Raw genomic sequence first — 27,002 nt, forward strand, 5'->3', positions numbered from 1 at the left:
ATTGACAATTTGTATAGTCAGCACAAATGTAATACATAGTAGGTTGAAAAACACTATACGATAATGTGCTTACTACATAAATTCTGTTGATATGGACTACATGAATAGTGTTTTCAAACTTCATAATCGTCTTTTAAACCATGTATCTATTTATGGTAACATTATTATATTGTGAACATATTTACTAGTAGTAATAACTATTTCGCTTCTCATCTATATCAAGGTTCGAGAGCAATTTCACCTTACTAGAAATTGTGATTTTAACTATTTGTTCTTATATTTGAGAAGACTACCATTGTCAGGATGACCATGCCAGAAAAGTCATAAATACAAATAGTTGAGTTAAGTCGTAGTCTTTGTTGTCTAGTAATTTATACAATACAGATGGTGAATAGTCATATATCATGATTGTTGCTACTATTTAAGCGTATAGTTGTATTGACAATGGAAAACAGGATACGGTTACTATGGTATTTTGCTCAGTGTATTGTTATCAGTGTGGTTTCAAATGAATTTACTATGATAACTTACCTCTTGTGATTAGTGTGTAACTTATGTGGTACTAGATTTCAAATTTCAAAAATCGGCAAACAAAAAGGGTTGATGTTGATATCGAGAAACGGTATAAATTTTTAAAGCAAGCGACTATTTTACAACAGTCAGGTACTTTTAAAATAACAAATACAGTAAAAAATATGGTGAATATATGTTTAACTTTTCTCAATTTCCTACCACTCAAAGTTCTACACACTGGTATAAGGTAATTCATTAGAACGAACGGTGGATTATAATGCTGATATCTTGCGATGATGAGCGTCAACGAAACCATTATCAAAGATGTCACGTCAGTTTCGGACGAAGATCTGGCAAAGGAATATCGGTTACTGGCGGATAGTTACCGGGCGTTGAAGTGTGATTACGAAAGTGAATTACAGATCAATTATGATTTGCGTCGGAACTACCAGACTGCATCGGAATCGTCTGCTTATTTGACGGCCGAGCTAGAATCTATTGATTCTGTGCACAAAGCGGAATTGGCGGCACTCAAAGATAAATATGTTTCGACGTTGACTTCACTGAAGGATTCCAATGCCGATCTGAAACAGCAAATTTCGGGGCTTGAAACGACGATAGATGAATTACAGAAACAGAAGGAAGATTTAAGAACGAAACTTGATGAAGTTGAACTGACGAAAACAAATCCCGATAGCACCACGGGGAATGTCACGTTATCTTCGGAAAAGGAAGCATTTCTTGAACGAGAAAATGAAGAATTAAAGCAACTAATATCCGACCAACAGGAGAAAATTGACACTTTGGTGCTTCAATTGACAAATACAGAGAGCATGCTGGAAAATTGCAAAGAGAAGCTCGAATGCTTGGAAGATAATTTGGACAGAAAAAAGCAAGATTTAATCGAAATGCAAACTATGATGGATGCTGCGCACGAGGAAAACATGAAACTAAACTCAGAATTGGCCGCTATTCGAAGTGTGCCGGATGATGCAAACAAAAAAGGAAACTCTTTATTTGCTGAGGTAGATGATCAACGACAGAAGCTGATTGAAATGCTTGAGACACATAAAAAGCGCTACCGGGAGATGAAAAAGCTTTATTCGGAAAGTCAGTTTCAGATTCGTCGGTTAACACGCGAAAACCGTGAGATTTGCAATGAGATACAAGATTGTAGCGAGCTGTTCCTCCGGGCGAACAGAAACTTTGAAGATGAATCTTCCAAACAAATAATCTTACTAAGAGAACTGAATCAACGGTTGCAAGATCAGCTGGGCTCGGCCGAACGAAGATTAATGGAAAATGCCAGCGACACACCATGGGTGGACTCGTTCGTTTCATTTTATAAGTAAATAATGTATGTAGGATTTCGAAACGAAACAAAATCTCATTCGAATATTTGTTTTAGGAATGAAAGTTCTACTCTGAAGACACAACTCTTTCAGCTACAGATGTCGAAACGGATAGTAGATGAAATATGCTGGGATGCACAGTGTGATCTTGCCAAATGGCGTTTTGAAGCACTTAAGTCGCGATATATCATCATTAACCGGGAATCGTTGCTAGAGGAACACGGCATCGAATTTTTGCCGTTCGATACCATGGAAGCAGGGATCCATATCAATGAGATGCTGGTGGCAAAGGCAAAGCCTCACATAGGATTTTATTCTAGTAAAGCTTCAGTTCCTTCAACCGAAGATCGTTGGAAGGAATTGGATTTGTTAGCAGATTTGCATGTCAGCCCTAAAGTTCCTGTAGTTCAAGGTTCGAACACTCAACCGAAATTGATGTTGGCACCGCCTCCACCCACAACTGCGTCCGTTCGTCCTACAGTCAAAGAAGAAATCTTTTCGCCTTTGGCTACTCCTCTGGTTACTCCAGTTCCGTCTCCTAAATCAGTTAAAAAGGAAGAATTGTATTTGGCGGGCTCGTCTACTGCCGAGAAAGACGGTACTCTCAAATATAGGGATATAATTTTTAATTCAAAGGACGCTCCAATTGCTAATAGCTATAAGAAGAAACAATTCGCCGAGATGATTGCCAAAACTGCCGCAACGACTGCTGCCGATGGCAAAGGAAAGGAAAATGTTCCACAGTTGGAAAGTGGTTAGTTAATGAATTTTACGAGCTTCCTCAATGTGTATTTTTTTAATTTTAATTCAGAAACCGATGTTACCCCACAGCAGCAAACGTCTCAAAACAATGTTTACGGTTGGATATCGGAGAAGCGTACTAAGAACAACATCGTCATCAGACGGTTCAAATTCCCTGAGCGAACTAATTCGGCCTCTGCATCAAAGTAGTGGGGCATCATGCAGGCAAATGTGTTCATACCATGAGGAAATTAAATGTGGGCTTTTGGAAAATGTGCATATGTTTATGTGTGAATTTAGGATTTGATTTTTGTACAAAAACTAAAATATTATTTTATAGAGCAACTGAAAATTAAAAGTTTTTGTATACAAGCATCGTTGTTTGTCTTTTTTTGGTTGACCAATCCAGATATATATGACTTCTGATGAAATGATTTCCTCCAAGAATTGTAGTTAGGCTGTGACCATTTCGCGGTTAATTTTAACTTTTGGTTAAAACCTGACACTTGAGTGGTTATTTTGTGTCAACTAGTTAAATTTGACTAAAACTACGGCCCATTTCAAAATTTGACGGACGGAAAGTTTTTAGCGGCCCTTGCACGAGTCATTAAAAATGTCATTACTAAAAAAAATAATATCATTTTAATGAACGTGTAATGGTGCAGTAATGCCGAGATTTCTATCAAATTTTAAATACATCATTACTTAGTCATCATTAAAAATGACAAAAATAATGCTCGTGTAAGGGCCGCTATTCGAGTTTATTTTCGACAGGAAACAATTTCAACTAAAGAATTAATATTAGAATTTTTATAGCAAGATTTTTTTCAGCGTCGGAAAATAACTATCGATCTTTCAAAAATAACCATGCTCTCGAGCAGGGTTATTTTTGATAACATCAAATTAACCGCTCGAGTGTCAGATTTTTACTAAAAGTTAAAATCAGCTGTTTTTCAAAGAACGGCGAATCTAACATTGACAGCAAATGGAGAAAATCATCGATGAATGTTTCGTATTTGGTTTCAAATCGTGTTTAGAAATTATCGTATATTCTCAGATCAATTTATGATTAGTCGATGAATTGTTAGTTTATCTTCAAAAGGCACGCAAATGTTACCACTTTCCTTCTATATCAACTGAATAAATCAACATAAAAAGAGTTTCGCCCTTTTTCGATTTATTTACTTTTATACTTCCTGTGTGAATTATAAAGATACGTCCTTGCGCATTTTTCATGAAATTGGCTGGTTTTCACGACTAAGACAGATCTGCGAGTAGTTTTATTGTCTCCTTCACTATTTCCAGTAATAAAAGGTTCGGAAACCATCTAAAATAAAGAAAATAAATAGTTTCGCCCTTTCTTACTAGCAATTAAAGTATCGCCCTGTTTGTTGGCATGGAACACGGAGGGCGAAACTTGTGTAAGCAAATGGAATGACAGTTACGCCCTTTATAGTTATTTGTATTACTAAGTTTGAGATTTTTGTAGAATACGAATTTTTAGACAAAATTGAAGGATTTTTAAGCATTTATTGGTAGGACAGAGACCTCGATTTGTCTATTTTTGTAAAAATGGTTCACAGCCTAAAAGCGGCCCTTACACGAGCATCATTTTTGTCATTTTTAATGATGACTAAGTAATGATGTATTTCAAATTTGATAGAAATCTCGTCATTACTGCACCATTACACGTTCATTACAATGATATTATATTTTAGAAATGACATTTTCATGACTCGTGTAAGGGCCGCTAAATAAACGAAAAAATCGTTGCAAATCACTACTGTCGATATGAAAATTTCCGAAAGAACCCACAGGTGTCGCTACCAATAATTCAGTTCCGCGGCAATATGCCAATCGTGACTGTGTGTTACAGAGATGCCAATTGTTTTTTTTCTCATAAATCTGTATTTGGCAGAAAAATCTATCTCGAGAAATCCAAAATTGATTTACTGATTTTGCGAGCAAATAAAAAACATAAAAACTGAAAATCGGTATTTATCTGTATGAAAATTGAATTATCGGTATTTTAAGAGAGCATATCTGTATTCCTGTATTGAGTCGAAAAATCGGTAAAGCTTGCAGAACTTGTGTGTTATGTGAGAAATTCGATCGTCTCTCGATAAAAAGGCTAAATGTCTTAGAAAAATTATTCAAATTCGAACAAAAACATTGATTGCAAAATTTTGATTCAAGAGAGGGAGGGGTTCAAAAGATAAGGAAGGCGTAAAAATTTGAAAGAAAAGTCAAGTTATTTGCACTTTTATATAATAAGTACTCTATTGTTCATGGAACTTAGTGTTGAAAAATCTTCCATGGAAGAGGTAAAAATACCAGTTAGGCCCTTTTGTCGTGGGACGGTCGAATTCATTATCAATGTCGAACTTTATCTTTCGTAATGCGAACACTTTCTTGCGTTTTCAAGAACAAAACCATTTGATCTTCTATAGTATTTCCGATGAAATGAATGATTAAAGGATATGCTGAGGGCACTTAAATATTCATAAATACAAAACACAAGTCTTGGTCATGGGAATGAGCGCACGTGTAGTGCTAACCTTAATACTTCCAATTATAGTCATATTCGTGTAGGTGTAGGTGAAGCTCACGTAGACTTTAATCATTAGGAATTAATGAATCAGATGAAATATAAGTAATCGTTGCTGTTTAACGTTCAACCAACTTATGTGTAAATAGGGATTTGCAAGTAGCATCGACTTTACCTCTGCTTGCCGGTGCATGGTGAACAACGAGATGATATTAGCAGTTCAAATAAACTGCTAAAGTACTGATGATTCGAAGACGAAACGTAAAAATAAGAATATTTCAAGTTGATTTTTGCCCGTGATGAGTCTTATGTTTTCAACGTATAGCATGTTTGAAATTAACAGTCTATATCTTTGTTATCTATATGAAACTATGATGACCTCAAAATGACTCAATTCGAGGCAACCGATTAAATATAGCATTACGTTAACTTGACAAGTTCATGTTTTGCTACTCATCCTTCAATTACAGCAGTTAGTGCTTGCAGCCGGTATTTACAGTTCAAACTGGTAGTTACGGCATGAATTCGCTCACCTTGTAATATTGATTTTCCGTATAAATGAATCCTTTTGTCGGTCAGCTGAAATCATTCGTTCTTATTCTCTATTCAAACCTGATTGGAGACAGTGCTAGTCATGTTTCCACGAGACGTTTACACTTTTTACGATTCAGAGAACAGAACGTGGAGTGGTCGCAATGTACCGCTATTGTACAATCCAAACCAAAGTATTGGAGAATTTGTTTGGCAAATACTGAGCCGTGCTCCTTGGAAGATAGCTCAAATCAGTGCTGACAGTGGTGTTCGCGTAACGTACCATGAGATGCGTCTACGAAGTGTGCGTGTTGCCCAAAATCTCGCTTCTATAGGATATGAAACGGGAGATGTGATGACAATAATTTCAAGAAACAATCAAAATCTGGCGCCCGTTGTTTTTGGATGTTTTATGCTTGGGTTGTCGATCAATTCACTGGATCCCAAGTTTCATAGAGATGATTTTGCTCACATGTTTGCCACCGTCAAGCCAAAAGTAGTTACCTGCGAAGGAGATTTAATCGAGGAAGTGAAGGCAGCTTGTGAAATGGCTAATATAGAACCAAATCTGATTGTTTTTGGCCCACGCGTCAACGGGTATACACGTGTAGATGATTTGCTAGTGGAAACTGGTCTCGAGAGACAGTATCAGCCAACAAAGATCAAAGATCCGGCAAACCAACTGGCGATAATCCTCTGTTCGTCTGGCACAACAGGGAAATCAAAAGGAGTGTGTTTGTCTCACGCCCTTTGCGTAGCCAACCTGACGACGGTTTGGCCTTCTTTTGAATCGGATCGAGTGCTTTGTTTGAGCTCACTGTATTGGATATCTGGACTTGCGACACTGTTGACGGCCACGGCTTCGGGATCAACTCGGCTCATTACTACGAAACCCTTCACTGCCAGAATGATGATTGCGTTGATGGAGCAATATCGCGTGAACATGATATTTTTCCCTCCGTCTCATGCGTTGGCAATTTTGAACGAACCAACTGTGGGGATGGCCGACTTTTCCAGTCTACGACTGGTGATGTGTGGTGGAGGACCAGTATCGGCCAATTTGAAACGTTCATTCGAGATGTATCTTTCGAAAGGTCAGTTTGTGGTAGCTTACGGGATGTCTGAGGTAGGTGGACTTGCTGCAATCAGTGACGTTGCCTATAAAGATGGTTCCGTGGGAGTACTGTCGAACCAGGTTAAAGCGAAAATTTTGGATGATGATGGTAATTTGGTAGACATTGGAGAAAAAGGAGAGCTATTGATAAAAAAATCGTTCGTATTTATGGTACATGCGGCGCGAGTTCCGGATAGGCTAGTTGTTAATGTTTTGATTGTTGCAGGAATACTTTGGTAACTCCGAAGCTACAGAGGAAATGATTGATTCAGATCTTTGGTTACATACCGGTGATATTGCTTATTTTGACGAAGATGGATTGTTATTCATAATTGATCGTAAGAAGGACATTATAAAGTACGCCGGCTACCAAATATCACCATCAGAAATCGAAGACGTGATTCTGCAGGTCCCGGGAGTGAACAGCGTATGCGTCGTTGGAATACCTGTCGAGGGAAATGATCTACCGGCAGCACTGGTTGTCAAGTTCACAGGATCCGAGATAACCGAGAATGACATCGTGGACGCAGTTGCAAGCACTATGAATGATATTAAACATCTGAGGGGCGGAGTTTATTTTGTGAGCGAACTTCCGATGACCCCCTCGGGGAAACCTTTGCGGCGGAAGTGTCGAGATATTATTATTTGTTTCCATAATGAAGCGAAACAATCCGTGCATTGAACGAAAAAAAAAACAGAATCTACAGAACACTGAACTCAATAAATCACCTACATATGCAAAAACATTGCGCATTGATCGAAGGAAATATGTTGATTAGCAATATTTGCGAACTCTTTTTACCAACCGTAGCGCCACGTTTTAATTTGCTTACAATTGGTAAGAGTGTTTCGAAATAATCGACCAACTTTTGTGAATGTCTAAAAACTCGTATGATCTTTTCAGATTCAATACAACGACGCTTCTTGTTCAAAGAGATTTTTTTACGGAAATTAGGACCCAATCGCAGGTAAGCTACGTACAAAATGAGAATGCCTTCGAGTTTATAATCATAAATGTAATATTTCTGGTATCGTTCGTAATTTGATAACACATTTTCACATGTTCAAATCAAATTACAACATCCACAGTAGAATTTGTCTTTCTGTTTCAACTGACTTTGGTCAGTGCACAGGAAAATTACAAGGCTGAAAAATATTTGTTGTGATTCTTACTGGGATACGTTAAGGCCAGCATTCCACCGACGACACGACCAGGCACTCCGAAGAAAAATTGGAATAAAATGTGTTTGTGAGTGATTTTCCGTCAGTTACCACAAATATAGCGACCCCTTGATAATGATAAAATTAATATTTTTAGGCAACACTGTTCTGATTGCTATGCGTTATTTGTCAAGAAACCGCAATTATAGAAATAAACAAACAAATAGGAAAAGTATCCCGATCCATTGTCATTATCCACGAAAATGCAGTCATTTATTTCCAAATCTGTTGCAACACAAAACGAAACTGAATTTTCAATCATGTATATTTGCTAATAATCAAGTAAAATTACTGTTTCTAGAACTCGAAAAAAAGGTGAAGCAGGATGTTTATTTCGTCTATTATGCATTCAATTAAGACCAAAAATATTATTTCGTAACACTAGAAGAACCCTCACAGAAGTTTAAATCAATGGAAAAAGAACGATAATGAAATTCCTGCGTTCTGTGATGTCGATTTGAAACACCATTATTAAATTTAAGCTATTTTCAAAGATCCTTTATACATTCAGTCAGTAACGAAAAAATGCATTTATTTATGTTATTTCTCTGCTAAATCATGCTAAAAAACTTGATTGTTATTCATGAAGATTTTTATTGAAGAGGCGTTTCAAGTCTTCTCAAGAGAATTTTACAAGAATTATCCAGATGTCATACTAAAACTATTCTAGGGTTAGCAAAAGTCATAAAACAAAAGTTTGTCTCAATGGCGTGAAAAAATAGTAATACTGACGATACGATCTACTTATAGGAAAGTCTTAGTCGCATAATTTGAATATATTATGAAAACTATGTAATAGTTACAATACATTATTGAATGTTTCTAATGAAGATGGTGTGAGATGCCGATGTAGTTGATTGGTAACTGCTATGCTATCAAATTTCCGGTGCATACAATTACTGGTATACTGTATACTAGTATACTGTTGGCTAAAACCACAAGTTTATTATTGTTTTTTTCGATTGGAAATAAAATTGTCTTCTACATTTCTACACTTATAGAGATCGTGTGAGAAGTGTTCAAATCGTTGTAGTTTGAATATTTCTATAAAAGGCACGAGAATTTTGTTATCGTTCCGGAATGAGGAAGAACGCTTTAAAAGATCGAAGCGAATATTCGAGTAGGTGGCAGTAGTGAGCTCCTTGTTTTCAACGAATAGCAAATTAGAAATTTACTTAGATTTTTGGAAAATTTTGCTCGAGTCTGTATATCTGTTATCTGTGGCAAGACTGAACGTGAATGGAGGACTTTAAAAATTTCGCTAAAGCTCTCGTTAACGATCTAATTAAAATATCGGAAAAAGTCGTTGTTGGAAAACACAAAATTAGTTTTCTCCACCGCAGTTGAATAGAAATTTATAACAGAAATATCAATTCCTTTAGTACATTGCTGTAAATACTGTTGCGGTTTTCAAGAATGGTTGTTTTCCTACTTTTTTAAATGTTGAAACTATAAGTTCACAATATATAAACAATTTATTTTACATCTTGTTTTTTAGAAATATGTTGAAGTATTCACAGTAGTTTTATCAACAAGTCTGGATATTTAAAAGAAAGTAGGTATGCTTTATACAAATAGCTTAAAAATGCATTTAAATTCCTGTTTGACCTAAATGTATAAGGGATGTTATGGCATCTCATCTGTAATGTTGGCAACAACACAAAAAAAGATATTCAAATTGTTGGCAAATCGTTACACGAGAATTATTTATGTCAGTTTTAATGATTACCAAAGTAATGATATTTCGAATTTGTATGAAAAATTCATCATTCCCTTACACGTTTATTATAAATTATATTACTCTTTAGTAATGACACTTTTAATGATCGTGTAAGGGCCACTTTAAGCTTTATATTGGATTTGACAAGTCGATTGCTAGTCTAAAACTACACTGACAAAAATGTTTCTTCGAAACAAACAGCTGTTGTCACTTTTCTCATACACTTCGTTATTAACGTATTTGTAGAAGTCTGCTAATCGATTGTTTTGTTGTTGGTTATATATATATTTTCCAGAGGAAGATTGAACGGTTATAGGACATCTAGGATGAAATGAAATTCTTTCAAACAGTACTGTAAAAATTGGAATGCAAATATATTACAGATCACCATTAGAGTCATGTTTACCGGCTTGGATTACATTTGTGCACTAGATAACTGCTTGGAAAATGCATGCCGATTCTAGCACCACACCACACACCACACACTTACCAAACCACAATTGAATGTGTTGTCATTTGGGCATTCGGGATGACATTGTGGGATAGGATTTGTGCTTTGTAGTCACCGTAAAACACTAATAAAAAAAAATATGAAACAGAAATTGTGTGCTTTTTAAATTGTATATTTGCTTTGGTAACTGTTTCCGTGTACGAGTCACTAAAACAACAGTGTTCAACATTTTTTAGATTTTGTTGTATTTACAATTTTTAGGGTCAAATTCACTGTTCGAAACGCTGTGATGGATATCTGTTCTAAAATGACGAGCTTTCACATATTTTAAAATTGTCGTTTCATGTTTTAGTCATCAAAACCATTGGCGTACCTGCCCCCATCGTTGGTTTAGAATGTAAGAAAATAAAAGTTTCCTCAATTCCATTTCTGGAGAAATCGATTTTTGATGAATAAAAAGATGGTTCCAAGGATTGATTTGACGCCCCCAAAAACATTAGATAATATAACACCAAAGTACAAACTATAAGCCCAGAATCCAAGAAACCACTCAAATAATTTGTAAGAATCGATGTCAATACTCTATTTATTAGGATAATATCGCTTATGTGCACATTTTAATTTATCAGGACGAACTTCGCTCACTGCGAATTCTTGCCAAGTAGGCAGCGATTTAGGAGAATGGATGCCTACCACATATGGATTCAACAACTTGAAGAAAATAATCGACTTATTTAACTAGGTGGCGTTCGGTCAGACCTTCATCAATGCAGCAGTATCAGCCAAACGTGAAAATTTGTACCCTGCGAAAGGAACAAAGAAAGTTCTCTTCGGTGCTAATCGTCGAAACGTATCTTCTTGTTAGGCGGTGGATCGATGGTTTCTGGCTTATCGCGGTTTTTGTGGTCGTACAAACCGGCTCGCACGAAACGTTTGGCAGCACCCTGATCTAGCAGTGGTCGGTTGTACTTGTGGTCGTAAATTTCCTTCTCCCGAATCATGGCAGCTTTGATACGAGCTAGCTCGTCTTTGATCCCGTGCTGTTGTGTGAAGAAAATTGTTTCGAAAATTATATATAACTATACGTTAGAGAATATGATAAATCGACAACCGAATCATGTCAGCTAGAAAACTCTTCCTACCTTGTTCGGATCCAGACCAATAATTTTGTGATACATCCAGTAAAGCGAATTGATGCTGTAAGATAAGTGCAGATCATATTTCACCTTCTCCTCCAGGGTAAAGCTTTCGTAATTTTTGTAGTCCTCTCTGGCGATGGCCAAATTTTGCCGGATCCGTTCAATGCATTCTGAAAGGTTTTCGTTCTTGTTGATGAAAGCAGTGTCGTTCTTCAGTTCACCGTAGTCGAAATCTTCGATTTCGAAAGTGTCTACGTCCATTTTACTATGGGCGTATTCTCGCCGCTGCTCTGGAAATAATGAAACGAGTGTCTCACATTACCAGTAATATTTTTCTAGTTTTCTAAAAACGCATTACCTCTAATCAAAACAATATGCCACTGCTTTTGACATGTGTCCTGTTCTTGTACACAGAATCCGTCTCTGACTGATCTAGTACTGATGACAGTTCACGGATGAATGTGGTACTAGAGTATTAGTTTCAGCCTTTCAGCAGGTGACGATTCAAACTATTCCTTAAATAAGTTTACGAATATCTTGGTTTCGTGAAAATAAAATGAGTGTGAACTGTTGATTTTTGCATATAATGTTCAATGAGGCATTTAAATATTATAAGGCGAGGAACCCTGTGCCAAGCCTTCAGAACGTGATAGATTTCAGTAAACACAATGAAAACGGACTAGATTCCCGGTTGAAGGTAAATAAAAAAGGGCTGTGTGAATATTGCGATACGTAGAAGATATATACCAGCATATAAGGCATTCGAAACGCTGTGATAGGGTAACAGAGGTATTTTGGCCACTTCATATATTTTGAAATAGGGTAACAGAGGTATTTTGGCCACTTCATATATTTTGGCCCACCTAACAAACTATATGGATTCAATCGATCTTAGGTAATCCATGTTGCATCAGTTTGAAGCTAATCACATTAAATTACCTATTGCGAAAGGATTTTTCAAAGATATTAAAACATTTGGTGGATATTTTTACAAAGTGGGTCAAAATAAAATCGATCCTAAAGCGAGCCAAAATACCTTTGTTACCCTATCTGTTCTAAAATGAATGGTTTCCGTATTGTTTAAATAAACTGCAGCTTGATGATTTTATTGCGAAGACTTAAAATCTGTTCTATTGTTTTCAGTAACTGTATTGTGTGTTATGTATTAGTTAAAATTAGAAACAAACAAACAAAATTAATGATTTCAAAAGCGATACGAATATTTGTTACGAACTTTCTTTAGAAGAATTTCTGGATGATAGTGAGCTAGAGTGTTTTGAAATGAAACTGTATTATTCAGTGCAAACATTTACATTTTATATTGATAATTTCTGAAATTGCCTTATTTCCTTACACACAAGTAAATTAGAACTATACAATTCGTGTTTCAAATTTGAGCTCGAAAAATAGAACTAGATGCGATTGAAACACAGTTGTAGATCTCCATATGAAATAAAGCAGTGTTGCTAACAGCCTGAACATGTCGCGTTTTTTTTTTATAACGGCCAATAAACCAAGTCAACATTCACTTTGAAGAGAAAATCACTTTGAAGACAAATTCTAAAATATTTGCTGAGAGTTAGTTATGAGAGTGGACAGAAAAATGTTATCGCTTTCGTCTGATGTTAAAATGTACTCATTTGCAATGAGTCGCCTGCAGTACCGCAGGCCATTGTGTGAAAAAAAACTCAATATTGCCAATGCTATGAATTTTTAAACTCTAGCACTAAAAATTTTGACAGGAAGTTTTTGCTCACACACTAATATTAGTACAAATGCCATACACCGTGCATATCAGAGATGCCAGGTTAAATTTTTAAGCAGGTTTAAAAGGTTAAATTTTTAAGCAGGTTAAAAAGTTTGTTTGATTAAATTGTTGCAGTGACAGTGAAAAATGTATCGATTTCATCGTACAAAAGTGAAAGTTAAATGCACTAAAGATACGAATTTAAAAAAATGTTCAATTAACATTTGATAAGTACAATCCTTAAATATCTGCGGCATTAGTCAGAAATCTGTAAATTAAGGTATACATCTGCATAAGTGACATCACTAGATTTCATATACTGGATTTATTTGTATGTATGTACTGCGGGAAACGGACTGTGCATTTTTTTCGTAGGAGTCTAATAAAGCATTAAATGCGCAAAAACATTATCATATGTTTAGAGCTTAGAAATCTGCTCACGATATTTTGCTACTTTAAATGCGAACGATCAACAAACTCACGAAAAACGCCAGCGAAAATTTATTTTTATTTTTTTTTTGTTATCAACGGTTAAGTGCATTATTATGTTCAAAAGTGTGGTGTGTAACTTATTTCTTCTAGACTTGACTTTATTCAAAAACTTTTGAAAGTTTTTATTTGTTACATGTTGATAATAAGGGGCTCAATGTTGACACATATATAATTGCTGTTAGCTTGTCTATTACACAAACTATTAAAATACAACGTTTAAAAAACTTCTTATAGACTTAGATGATATGCATATCACGTCGAAGTGTTAACATATGAACGATATGACATCGTTTGACAATAAGGTTGTCATTTCATTGAAATAGGGTCAGTAATATTACCTTTCTCTCTTAAAATTCAATCAATAATTGAAGTTTCGCATTTATTGGTCTCCGAACGCCAATATTCGTTGATAAAATCAAAATTTTAATGATCGTTTATTGTCACTCTCAAAGTGACATTCATTAATGAGTGCGTTCAATGCCATAATCCGTGTTGCTAGTTGCGATTTTTGACAACTCGACATGATATCCCGGATATCATGTCAAAATGGTGATACGCGTTGACATCAAATTGTATGGGGTATCAAGTGATATCGCACATGATATCATCGGATATCAAGTTTATCCGTATATCACTTGATATCAGCGCTAATGTGAACATACTATTACAGGATGTCCACAAGTCTAAAACTTATCTTTCGTTTCGATTTCATTTGAATCACTGGATTTGAAAATGTATAAAGTCCTTACAGGTCGGGGATCGAACAACTGGTTTGTAATAGAGATGGTCGGGTATAGAAATTCTTATACCCGAACCCGACCCGTACCCGAGTGATCAGCAAAAAAATTTACCCGTACCCGACCCGTACCCGATTAAAAATTAAAAAAATTACCCGTACCCGACCCGTACCCGATCAATAATAAAAAAAAATTACCCGTACCCGATAAAAAATAAAAAATTTTACCCGTACCCGACCCGTACCCGATAAAAAATTACCTGTACCCGACCCGAATGAGTAGTAAAAATTTTACCAAAATTCAGTATGGAAAAAATAAAGTGTTTTAGATATCGAGCCGTATCAGGCTCTAGTTGGTAAGAAAAAAACATTAAAATGCTTCTTTACTTTTAAACATATCAATACACTGTGAAGCATGAATAATGTAATGTAACTTTTTTTTAAACATGCAAAAAAAACAAACGGCTCATTCGAATTCAAAATTTATTTTTTCATATTAAAGTACAATCCTTCCGGGTAATTGTGGAATATAATTTCATTCAATTGGCAGCCTCGGCTGGCCTTGCAGTACGCCATACGGTCGGTCCAGCTTTTTAATACATTTTCGATTGTATGCAGCTTTATTTCAGCTATGGATGCACGAATGTTATCCTTCAAGGATTGAATTGTCTCTGGCTTGTCCACATAACACTTATCTTTGACAGCCGCTCAAAGATAATAGTCTAACGGTGTCAAATCACAGCTCCGAGGCGGCCAAACGACATCCGAATTTCGACTGATAATTCGATCTTCGAAGACTGTGCACAGATGATCGATCGTAGCGTTGGCTGTGTGGCACGGAGCGCCGTCTTGTTGGAACTAAAAGGTGTCCAAGTCTTCCTCTTCAAGTAACGGGAAGAACCAATCGCTAATGATGGCGCGGTACCGCTCGCCATTGACCGTGGCGGCGGTTCCTGCCTCATTTTCTAAGAAAAAAGGCCCAATGATGCCGCCAGACAAAAATCCGCACCAAACCGTCACTCTCTGAGATCGGCTTCTCAATGATGACGTGCGGGTTTTCCGTCCCCAGATGCGACAATTTTGCTCATTAACATACCCGCCGAGATGAAAATGTGCCTCATCCGAGAAGATGATTTTTTTGCACACATTCCGCAACGTTACCATGATTTTGAAAGTAAAACTGCACTATTTTCACGCGGTCCTCAAGCGTATACACAACCATTTTCGTTCAGCGAAAGGATACAACTAAGTTTCTGTCAAATCAGAAGTGACATTGAGGTTACCAATGTCGAAATAACCGCTAGTTAAAAAATAAATGTTAGATGGCGGACCCTGTAGATTTCCAATGTCTTTGGTACCTTATACTCATTTACAAATGTCAACAAAAGGGGGTAATATCAACTCAAATTTTTCGAGAAGCATATTTACCCGAAATGTCGTAATACCCGTTGTATTCAATTTTGGGTAGGTATGGTTTTTACGAAACAGTGCGACTTTTGATCCAATTCTTTGGAACCACAAGTAAGCGTGCTCGTTATCTTGACACACAAATAAAAATTCACATTCGAATCACTTGAAAAATCACGTAAAATAGTTCCAAATGTCAAATTGAATATTATACGTGACGAAAATGAATGTTATGCGAACATCCCCTAAAATGAATAGTGTGTTATCAGTTCGTTTACGTGAATTGACCAAAGAATCAAACAATGTACGTGTATTCCCGGTGTGAAAAATTCAATTTTGAACATGGTGAACAGTGAGTCCTTCAAGTGTAAGTAGTTTGAACATTCGTAGGAAATTTTTTTGGTTACAATTTTTTACTACAAAGCAAAATGAATTATGATTTTGATTTAAATTAATCTGTCAACTATGCCCGTTTTGTAAGCTTCACAAACCCACACCCACGATGTTATCGGTAGCTGGTGGTTTTTATGGTAAGAATCCTAATGATTTTTATGAAAATTTTGAAAATCTCCAACCAATATTTAAAATAACAGTTTTCTGGTATCTGAATGTGATATGAGTACTACACTACATTTTATATACTGCCCATACTTGCATATCAGTCCCATATGGGAAATCGGCATGTTGAGAAAAAGACGATCAAAAGTTTATTTCCGAATTTTTTTTATTTATTGTGCTCCCTAATGCTGGTCCCGGGTTGGCGGTTCAATACATAGGACGCTGGTCTTACAAGCCAGCTGTCGTATGTTCGAGCTCCGACCTGGAAGGATTCTTAGTGTCAGTAGGATCCATAGTACTAGCCATGCAATGATTCTGTACGCTAAGAATCGGCTGCGAAGTCTGTTGAAACAGAAAGGCCAAACTCCACGAAAGGAATGTAATGCCAAGACTTTGCTTTGCTCCCTCATGCTAAATCTTGGTATTATTACATGAAATATCGGTAATACACCTTTGCTGTTCCAATATTGCAACAAATGAAATTATTGAAATTTTGCACTGAATGGGACTGATATACTTTAGCATATGGGACACAAAAATGAGTTGATACTTTTTTATATTTTACTGAACAAACCCTCAACTTTCATTGCAATTTCTGAGAGTATATCGAGGAAAGACTCCATTCCTCAAGCTAACTCAAAATTGGCGAAAATCGATATGAGACTGACATGCAAGTATGGGCAGTATATGAATCAAATAATTTTTACTGAATTGTGCATTAAACAGTTTTAAAATGGCAGTCCATTAAAACCTACGTGAAAAGTAGATTCCGACCGCAACATCATAGAGCTACGGCAGTGTGTCTTATTAAATATGGTATAAACAAAGTAGGGCGGGAAATATTCACATAACTTTTCTCGTAACTATGACATCTTTTTTTAAATGAAGAAAAAAATGTTTTTTCTGGAAAAAGATGCCAGTTGACAGGTCTGGTCCTAGGCGCGAATGTCAAAACCCCTTGAATCAAATTGATTATTTTTCGGAAGAACTGTTTTGCAATGAAAAAATCTCGTCAACGTGTGAACATATTTATGTGAAGTACAAATGGTCGGGTAATCGATCCGAAAAAAAAATTTACCCGTAACCGACCCGTACCCGAGTGAGCGGTAAATTTTTTTACCCGTACCCGATTGAAAATAAAAATTTTTACCCGTACCCGACCAAAAACCCGTCGGGTACGGGTACGGGTCGGGTTTCGGGTAAAATACCCGATACCCGACCATCTCTAGTTTGTAAGACCAGCACCCTATACATTGAACCGCCAAGCCGGGACAAAAAAAAACGTCGAAACGTCAGACTAGACTTATTCATCAGCAACATTCAAGTACAGTTGTACTCTACGTCTCTACGTTTACGTACTCAACTGTAGTCTGAAAAGTTGAGGTGCTAAGGAGCACTACTAGATCAATTTGATGAGTTGAAGACGAAACGCAAATGAAAAAAAGAGCCTCTTACTGATTTTCGAAAGTTCCATAGATGTTCTGCAGACTTTCGGAATAATATAGATTTTTGACTAAATTTACTTGGATACATATGAAACCATGACGGACGAAAGACAAAAATACTCGGAATTACAGGTCGCCAATATTGATTTAGTCGGAATGGGAATTGAGGATCGATTTTACTCATTTTTTGTTGTGATAATGATGTTCAACACACAACATCCGTATACGAGTGCTTTTTATGAAAATTTCATTTCTGTTATTTCATTGATCAGTCTTATTACCGTGTTTCGGTAGATACATCCAGAGTTGCCAATAGTCCAGATTTATTTGGCAAACACCAGGTTATTCTCATTTCGAGAAATGCTCTAACAAACCAGATCTTTCATGAGATTTTGCGAATTTCGGCTGTTCTTCAAAATTTTGACTCATAAAATAACGTCGTTTTGAATATATCCTTTTAAATTGTCTAATATGCCAAAAAACAAAAAGAAAATACGTCGTTATTTTAACTCCGACTTTAACCTATAATTGTCGTTCACCGGGTGTAATTACAAAGTTTCACTGAAATAGAATTCTAGAATTTGTCAAATCAAAAAGATCGTGCAGGGCAGTTTGTGAAAAAGTCTGCAACAAACAATGGCTGCAGCACTATATACGAAATCTGCAGATTTACAGACAACTCTGCAGATCTGCTATCTCTGGTGCAGTGGCAGGGGGCTCAGTTTGACGGATTTTCTCTTCGTGCGTCTTTTATTATAACGGGGTCTCTACTCAAAAAATAACCAGGGGAACGTGCTACTTGAGGCGACTGATGTGTCTCTAATAGATCAAATTTTTAAAATATTCATCTATTTGAAAAATGATATAGCGCAACGAAAATCCGAAGCAAATACTTCTATTTTATTTGAAAATTTTTATCCAATTTTTATTTCAATAGACGTTGAATCAAAACAATCACATTGTTGAATTGATGAAAATTTACCTGACTAGAACCAAAGACATCATATTGACAAGATATCCAGCTCTCAAATTTTTGCTGGAATCCAATAAAATCTTCTACTCGAAGACCAGGTAAAATTCGACAAAACGGTGCGTTATTTGATTACTCAAAGCAAGACATTTCGCGAATAGTTAGTTCAATCAATTGTCTTCTATTGCGGAAACTTTAAGTTAAGGTGTCATGTTTTGCTGAATTGAAATTTTGACTCCCATTTCCGGATTCCGTAACTCAATGTAATAATGAAACTATAAAACTTTGTTCTTTACTGAACATTTTTCAGGACATTTCCGACTCAATCGTTCGCAATGACTCCTTCCCCGGTGTCATCGACAGCAGTTCATGGCGTGTATTCGAGGTAGTAGACCGGCCTGGCCTGCTAATAATTAGTAATCCGTTTACGAAACATGCTCAGCGGTATTGGATAGCGCGCAGTTTATGTCACTATCCAAAACAACCTAATCGTACTAACTTCACCGATTGTGATATCAAGAGATATTCAACTCACCATGACTCAAACCATCAAGAGATAGTGTTCGATTGGTGGAGCATTAGTCAATCGATTCAAGAACCACGCGAACGCAGCAAGCTCCTGAAAAGTCTCAGGTGGACCACTTTAGGATATCACTACGATTGGACGAATAAAATTTACGATGAATCAGCTCGATCGGAGTTCCCGGATGACTTAGCTAACATGTGTCGACATTTTGCCACTGCACTTGGTTTCGGGCAGTTCCAACCTCAAGCAGCCATTGTAAATTATTATCCACTCGGCAGTACTCTGGCGGGACACACCGACCATTCCGAGAGGAACCTTGAGGCACCACTGTTTTCGTTCAGGTTTGTATAATTTAATTTTCATTTGCTATCCACAGAATCTCTCGGTTATATCTACATGTTAGGCGAAAACGAAATCACGAAAAATAAAGTTTTTCCATTCATACAGTTTTGGCCAGCCGGCAGTATTTCTGATCGGAGGACCCAGCAAGGACGAACGGCCGGATGCACTGCTGCTGCGAAGTGGCGACGTTATCGTTATGACCGAAGCCAGCCGGCTATGCTACCATGCGGTGCCGAGAGTTTTCTCCGACAACAGCGAGCTGGTGCAACAGCTCTGGGTCGAGGCGAAACAGCAAGGAGGTCAGTCATTAGGGGAACCGGAAGGCCAAACTACTCTGGGCAATAGCGCCATTTCGACCGCCGTTTGGAACGATTGCCGTCAAACGGGTTCACCGCAGAGTCATCACTTCGTTGATTACATTAGTAATAGCCGAATCAACATCAATATTAGGCAAGTTTTAAATGAGGGAGAAAATCATCTGTAAATGAGAGCTATTGCCAGGGCGGGAGGAGATATTCAACATGGGATTAAATATCTAATTTTCAGCTATTCGAGGAAAGTTTGTTTGAACATTGAATTTTTTGTTGTGAATTGTGCCTTCTGATCCTACGGAATGAGTAAAATTCACATGTGGTATCAATAGTAATTCTTTCGTTCTTTCATTCAACTTTTCCGAACATGTAAAATCATTTGTGTTAGGATTAGATTAATTATATCATGTTTTTTTAACCTAATAGCGGCCCTTACACGAGCATTATTTTTGTCATTTTTAATTATGACTAAGTAATGATGTATTTCAAATTTGATAGAAATCTCGTCTTTACTGCACCATTTCACGTTCATTAAAATGATATTATTTTTTAGTAATGACAGTTTCAATGACTCGTGTAATCAATGTAATGATCAAGGACAACGTTCAATTTTCATTTTTGTAATGAAACAGAGCTTGTATCGCTTTCGCTTGAAAAGTCTGAAACGAACCCGCAAAGCAAAATCCTGTTTTACCTACCTAGTGGCACCTTTCTCATGTTATTCGTTTTGACGTGGGACGTATGCACTTTTCGCAGTGCGACATTTGCACCAAACGAACGCAAATAAAGTTATACGCAGAGAAAAATATTGTGAAAGTTACTAAATTTTGCTGTCACCAACGACCAAATACAAAAGTACAAAACTAGATATTTGATTTTTCGCAGTGGATTAGTTTGTATTAATATATGTTATGACAAAAATAACAAATAGTTTTATTTGTGTGCTCCTGTCAATTTCTTCACAAATTATTTTCATAATACAGGGTGATTTTTTAAGAGCTTGAGAACTTTTTTAAACAATAAAACGCATAAAATTTGCAAAATCTCATCGGTTCTTTATTTTAAACGTTAGATTGGTACATGACATTTACTTTTTGAAGATAATTTCATTTAAATGTTGACCGCGGCTGCGTCTTAGGTGGTCCATTCGGAAAGTCCAATTTTGGGCAACTTTTTCGAGCATTTCGGCCGGAATAGCCCGAATTTCTTCGGAAATGTTGTCTTCCAAAGCTGGAATAGTTACTGGCTTATTTCTGTAGACTTTAGACTTGACGTAGCCCCACAAAAAATAGTCTAAAGGCGTCAAATCGCATGATCTTGGTGGCCAACTTACCGGTCCATTTCTTGAGATGAATTGTTCTCCGAAGTTTTCCCTCAAAATGGCCATAGAATCGCGAGCTGTGTGGCATGTAGCGCCATCTTGTTGAAACCACATGTCAACCAAGTTCAGTTCTTCCATTTTTGGCAACAAAAAGTTTGTTAGCATCGAACGATAGCGATCGCCATTCACTGTAACGTTGCGTCAAACAGCATCTTTGAAAAAATACGGTCCAATGATTCCACCAGCGTACAAACCACACCAAACAGTGCATTTTTCGGGATGCATGGGCAGTTCTTGAACGGCTTCTGGTTGCTCTTCACTCCAAATGCGGCAATTTTGCTTATTTACGTAGCCATTCAACCAGAATTATGTAGACCATAAATCGGGCGTAAAGCGCGAAACACATTTCGAACCGAACACTGATTTTGGTAATAAAATTCAATGATTTGCAAGCGTTGCTCGTTAGTAAGTCTATTCATGATGAAATGTCAGAGCATACTGAGCAAATAATAATGCATGAAAATCATAACCTCAAAAAATCTGAGCAAATACTAATGCATGAAAATCCTAACCTCAAAAAAATCACCTTTTACATTTGGCTTGCAAAATCAGTTTAAAGTTAACTAACTTTAGATAAAGGTAATATTTATAGCACAGACTAACAGACAGGACACTCAAATTAGATTCTTCAATCATTTTAACGGTCATTTCGAATATTCCTTTATTTAGGACAGTACTCACATGTGTCATGATGGCGCCACGTTACCCTATCAAAAACATCCTGTCTGTCATCTAGACTGTGTTTATTTTTTTCATTTATCAACAGAATTGCCATTCATACAGAATTACCTGTAATGTATTGATTTGTATACGTCCATGCGAATTTCATGCAGGATACAGATTTAATACATATTGCCAAAACTATATACATAATTGTGCCTATTTCTCATCCTCCAACGCAAGACAAAATCTAACCCGTTTTGTTACAATATTTATTTGCTTCTGGTCTGCCGCCACTTAATTTCGGGTGAAAACTACCAACACAATAAAAAATAGTCTAGATGAACAACGTTGAGATAAATAAATGGTTACCTTCCAACATCGCTAAAAAAGTTAAATATATTAACATCAACGTAATCCAATAATTTATTGTGATGATTCATTTTTAAATATTATGATGAAATCAGGCATCCCTGCAAGCAGCTGATCGGTAGTGACAAACGAGGAGGAACCAACTACTGAAAAAACTTTTACATAACACAAGGGGTGTACAGATAGTAAATAGTTCGCGCAGTACAATATAGGTGGAACTAGTGCATCACGAAAAATTATTTTTATAAGAATTTACTTATACTGTCATGTCTGTTAGTCTGTGTTTATAGTGCTTTGAATTTATAAACTTAACAGTTGAAATAAATGATAAGACAGAAATCTAAACTGTAAGCATATGCATTTGTTTGTTAAAATCATACATTCATTGTCAATAAGAAAATAAAACGATTTCTTTCAAACTAATTTTCTGGGTCATCTTTTAAACTGATTTTATATCGATTTTTATTCATTTCCAAATTATTAAATGCTCCCAACAGCAGTTGGGCGCTTTTGTCGTGGGACGATAGAATTTTTCATATGCCACATTCTAGCCCCTCGTATATTAATTTTCATTGTACCCAATGAATCAGTGCTTCATCAGTCCTGCAGTGATCCTGCAGCGAATATTTTATATTAAAAACGTGTTATGTAATGTTATGCAGGATTGGTAATATTTTTAATTATACATACACTTGAATTGTAGAAAAGCTTCGAGGAAACGAAAGAAGCACATAACTTTTCCTTCTAAAACACGTGCAAACTTTTTTGATCATTGAAAAGAAAAATTTTCTTGTTTATAAGGGAATAAAGCTGATACGGTTTATTCAAACAAGAAACTTAGTTGTATCATAACACAAATAAGATTATAGATATGAACATCAACTCAACTTTTGTTGACATGCAATAAAGGATAATTTTCAACATAGAAAAAAGGCGAAATTGAATTCAATCATATTCTAGCTTAAAATTAACAGAAATAATCTTTTTAAATCTACTGACTGTTTTGTTATTTTAAACAAGCTCCAGTAAAATATTCTTTACAGTGTTTAATATCGTAGAGAATTCCACAATTTAGCTCTTCTGGAAGCCAGAAATTAGTCCCGTACTACATTTTGATAGTTTCATTTACTCAAATATTGAAATGTATGAAATATTGAAATATATGAGCGATTGTGAAACTTGTTCTACGATTATACTGGATTGATTTTTTCTAGGCCAAGGTTCAAACTTGCAAATAAATTGGAACGGTACCCTTCGTCCTGGAATACAAACGTAATCATTTGTAACCAAATAGTCTTTTCCAGGACCCCAAAGCCACTAACGGACCTTTTAAGGACCGCAAAGGTAACGTAAAGAACTTATTTAGAAAAGTGTCCTAAACTGCTGCCCTACTTTCTAGAATACAAACACAATCTTTTGAAACCAAATGGTCATTTCCAACACTACAAAATCTTAAACGGTCAAATGGTATCAAATCAATTAATATCTATACACATCCCGAACGCACGTCAATCTCGCGGTGTCTCTGGCATTATCTACTCCAAAGACATCATATTAACAAGATATCCAGCTCTCACATTTCCCGAAAAAATCATTGGCAATATCCTTTTTTTTGCAAACATGGCGCCCTCAGGCGAGTCCGCATCCAATCTCGTACACAGAAGTAGGGAAGAGAAATGTCAAATTCGTGCGCACCAAAATAGCAGCAGCCCATACAATTGACATGATATGTTGAATGTAATGCCGTTCGATGGCGTTGTTGAACTGAAGATTGAGATCGCTCCAAGCTGACAGGGTCTGCCTACTCCAAGTTATTTCATTAGCATTACTACGGGATTCTCCATAAAAGTTTTTTCTTTGATTTTTGAATAAAAACTAGAATGAAGTCAGATTCGTTTTCGAAGTTTGTGCCCAAAAAACGTGTATACGTTTCAATAATGAAATTTCAATAGTGAAAATCTTAAACTAATATACAATACCGGGGAAGTCCCGTTAACGTTGGCGGAAGTTGACTGATCGTTTGAATCGTACTAAAAACTGTCTGATTGTAGGTGTTTGGTGTTGAATAACACATACATTTTAAAATGGCGACTTAGCATTTGTGGTTGTAAATGAGCTGTAAGAAAGCCTTGTGGCCATTTTATTGGAGATGGAGTAACCTGTTATATTCGAATTTTTAAAGTTTAAAGTTGAGGTCGGACATGGTAAAAACTAAAGTCTCTATGCACGCATGAATTTATCTGATACCCGTTTTCCATTTCTATATTATTTGAGAAGCAAACAGGCTTTATGAGTGAGGTTGGTAAAAATTCGGTTATAACAAATATATCAAGCTTAACTAGGGAGTAAGAGTTTTCAATTTAAAGAAATCATGTGGGTTTTGGGATCATTCCATCCGTAATAAAATTATTAATACAGCAGACAAACTAATCACTCACTCTTTGATGTAAGTGATCAAATTTCTTAACATTAGAAAACTATCTACTAGCGAATAGCGGAAGTTTTTGGATATGCAAACAACAGCGTAATAGAAACATGTGAACACAAGATGATATGAAATTTACCACATGTCAACATTGCCGAATCACGTCGTACAATTCGACACCAAATCCAAAGCGCGGCTTACTCTTTGAAGACTTGCTTTTTGCAAACATATATTGTAAGAAAAAAAAGCAATGCCGCCTTTGATTACACACGGAACTGCCATTCAGTGGCGCTTGGTTATAGCAATTATGAATACGTCTGAGTAGGTATGTATACTTTACATGAAAGAAAATACCTACCTTGGTAGTTTCATGTTGATGCTGCCTCGATTATAAAGTAAACCCATTTGAGCCTGACTGTACAGGTAGACACATGTAGAAAATTTTCCGAAATATTTTGATTACGATTTCATTAACAATTTTTGACTATTTATCACAAATAATTCAAGTTAAATAAGATTCGTTATCACTTATGCAAGATTTCGTTGCTTGAAGACGAAATGATGGATTTGCTTGAATTATTTCACTTTCTTACTGCGTCCCGTACTGCGATGCCAAGACTCAATGGGTTGACTTGCTATTCAAAAGCTTTCTACTGTCGCCGCTGAAAAGAGTTCCCGATGTTGTTCAAACAGCGCGCACAAACAACGTTTTCTGCTGTACAAAACTTCTTCAAATTCTTCGTATATTCCCTTAACAACCGTAGTGCGGCGTGTTTCATCTTGTTGTTACATTTATACACATTTATAAGACGCAAACTTTTCTTACAAGCCATGGAGTACTTGAGCACCTGTATTTTTTTTCCTATTGTAAACTAGCTCTTTTCATGCCAGCATTTGTGGCAGGTGCCATCCTGGGCAATGATATTTCGAAGTACAACGTGTAAGTACACAGTCGAACGCAAGTGTAGGTATTAATTTAGGAGTGATAAAAATCGTTTTAATTATGCAGTGATTCTAATAACATATTATGGAACCAAAATGAATGGTTTCAAAACACTTTCGTTGGCCGCAATTTGCGCAATTTAATTGACGTTCACCGTTGGTGTGATATTCTGATAAATAATAAACTGATGAGAATGATATCTGTCATAGTAACATCTGTCACAATAGAATATACAGTCCGTGGTTATGGTATGTAAGATGCTAGATGCATTCTTTAATTCATTAATAGTTCATCAATATTGTTTTTTGGTCTCATCTAACCTCTTTTTTTACAGTTCATTGAAACTGACGTACGCTAACTCGGTTCTACACGATTCTCATCAGGGTTTTTATTTCAACAACTCAAATAAATACGGATTCATTATCGATAATTCTCTAATCAATTTTAGAAATGAGGTTAGCTGTAACGATAAAAAAAATACTATGCAATCTTTATTAAACTGATTTTTTTTTACCAGGCACTCAGACGGAAAAAAATTGAAACAACAAAATATCATTCGTTAAAAAAATCTAATAACTTCCAGTTAATCAACGAATCGATGCCATTTTTAAATTGCATGTATGAAATGAAATTCAACAAAGTCACCCGTCAATTGTCGGAACAAAATAAAAACCGATGCATCGCGATGGTGCTATATCTGGGATGCTACCTCTTCTCATTTTAGAGTGTAGATGTAGGTTTTGAAAACGCTTGCAATGAACGGTCACGTATAGTCGTCGAGTAAGATGACTTAGTAACACTTTCAGAAAAAAATGAAATTTACGCTTGACTTTAATTCAAGCATGCCGTAATTTCTTCGGTGATGACACAATATTACATCTATGAACATGTAAAAATAATTTTTGTGTCTGTATCGATGTTAACTTCAGCTAAATTAACTGTGAAGTTAACGATATGACTTATCTTTACAAATTTAAGTGAATTACGACGCTACTATAAATTTACACGATTTATTCTAAGTGTGCATGCTTCTTGTTAGTTTACGGTCACTTCTGAAGTAATACTATGTTTAAATGCATGAATCATTTATGGTAGAGTTCTCCTGAGTTTTTTTCGAATCGTTTCAGCAATTTATAATAGATTGCACCATTTCGGTCCTAGCAAATGCATAATATTACCTTGAAAGAGAGGATCGACGTTGATGTAACCTGGCTTTCTCTAAAATATTCGATATTTGAGATTTTCATACGAAACCTATTTGTCTTCCCCAATCACAATATGGTGTAGAACATCCTTTCGATTCTAACTTTCATAGATCAAATTACTAATGAAAAATTGCCTCTCTACATATCTTCCC

The 27,002-nt window shown here is 36.1% G+C and overlaps 4 protein-coding genes and 1 long non-coding RNA gene across 6 annotated transcripts; 4 read left to right on the forward strand and 1 right to left on the reverse strand.

The window, feature by feature from the left end:
- The first annotated feature begins 562 nt into the window (after nucleotides 1-562).
- LOC131425680 (protein Spindly) lies at nucleotides 563-2,946 on the forward strand. The gene is made up of 4 exons (XM_058587750.1): nucleotides 563-663; nucleotides 742-1,861; nucleotides 1,922-2,619; nucleotides 2,677-2,946. The coding sequence occupies exons 2-4, from the start codon at nucleotides 807-809 to the stop codon at nucleotides 2,814-2,816; spliced, it is 1,893 nt and encodes a 630-aa protein (XP_058443733.1). The 5' UTR covers nucleotides 563-663; nucleotides 742-806; the 3' UTR covers nucleotides 2,817-2,946.
- Nucleotides 2,947-5,788: 2,842 nt separating this feature from the next.
- On the forward strand, nucleotides 5,789-10,331 carry LOC131425681 (uncharacterized). Its single transcript, XM_058587751.1, has 5 exons — nucleotides 5,789-6,970; nucleotides 7,026-7,637; nucleotides 7,704-7,767; nucleotides 9,519-9,575; nucleotides 10,036-10,331. Exons 1-2 carry the CDS (start codon nucleotides 5,789-5,791, stop codon nucleotides 7,479-7,481), a joined length of 1,638 nt encoding a protein of 545 aa, XP_058443734.1. The 3' UTR covers nucleotides 7,482-7,637; nucleotides 7,704-7,767; nucleotides 9,519-9,575; nucleotides 10,036-10,331.
- Nucleotides 10,332-10,746: 415 nt separating this feature from the next.
- LOC131425683 (nuclear nucleic acid-binding protein C1D-like) lies at nucleotides 10,747-11,824 on the reverse strand. 2 transcript variants are annotated; one of them, XM_058587753.1, is made up of 3 exons: nucleotides 11,689-11,824; nucleotides 11,334-11,620; nucleotides 10,747-11,231 (listed from the first exon to the last, which is right to left on the reverse strand). In XM_058587753.1, the coding sequence occupies exons 2-3, from the start codon at nucleotides 11,589-11,591 to the stop codon at nucleotides 11,028-11,030; spliced, it is 462 nt and encodes a 153-aa protein (XP_058443736.1). In that variant the 5' UTR covers nucleotides 11,592-11,620; nucleotides 11,689-11,824; the 3' UTR covers nucleotides 10,747-11,027. The 2 variants fall into 2 exon arrangements, with proteins under 2 accessions (XP_058443736.1, XP_058443737.1); XM_058587754.1 differs by having other exon boundaries at nucleotides 11,334-11,615; nucleotides 11,689-11,752.
- Nucleotides 11,825-11,905: 81 nt separating this feature from the next.
- On the forward strand, nucleotides 11,906-20,804 carry LOC131425682 (nucleic acid dioxygenase ALKBH1). Its single transcript, XM_058587752.1, has 3 exons — nucleotides 11,906-12,027; nucleotides 18,996-19,552; nucleotides 19,659-20,804. Exons 1-3 carry the CDS (start codon nucleotides 11,917-11,919, stop codon nucleotides 20,035-20,037), a joined length of 1,047 nt encoding a protein of 348 aa, XP_058443735.1. The 5' UTR covers nucleotides 11,906-11,916; the 3' UTR covers nucleotides 20,038-20,804.
- A 4,165-nt stretch (nucleotides 20,805-24,969) lies between these two features.
- LOC131425214 (uncharacterized) lies at nucleotides 24,970-26,393 on the forward strand. Its single transcript, XR_009228947.1, has 3 exons — nucleotides 24,970-25,893; nucleotides 25,980-26,100; nucleotides 26,163-26,393. It is a non-coding gene; the product is annotated as an uncharacterized LOC131425214 (long non-coding RNA).
- The last annotated feature ends 609 nt before the right edge of the window (nucleotides 26,394-27,002 follow it).

Source organism: Malaya genurostris, chromosome 1 (genome assembly GCF_030247185.1).
Source record: "Malaya genurostris strain Urasoe2022 chromosome 1, Malgen_1.1, whole genome shotgun sequence".
NCBI lineage: Eukaryota > Metazoa > Arthropoda > Insecta > Diptera > Culicidae > Malaya > Malaya genurostris.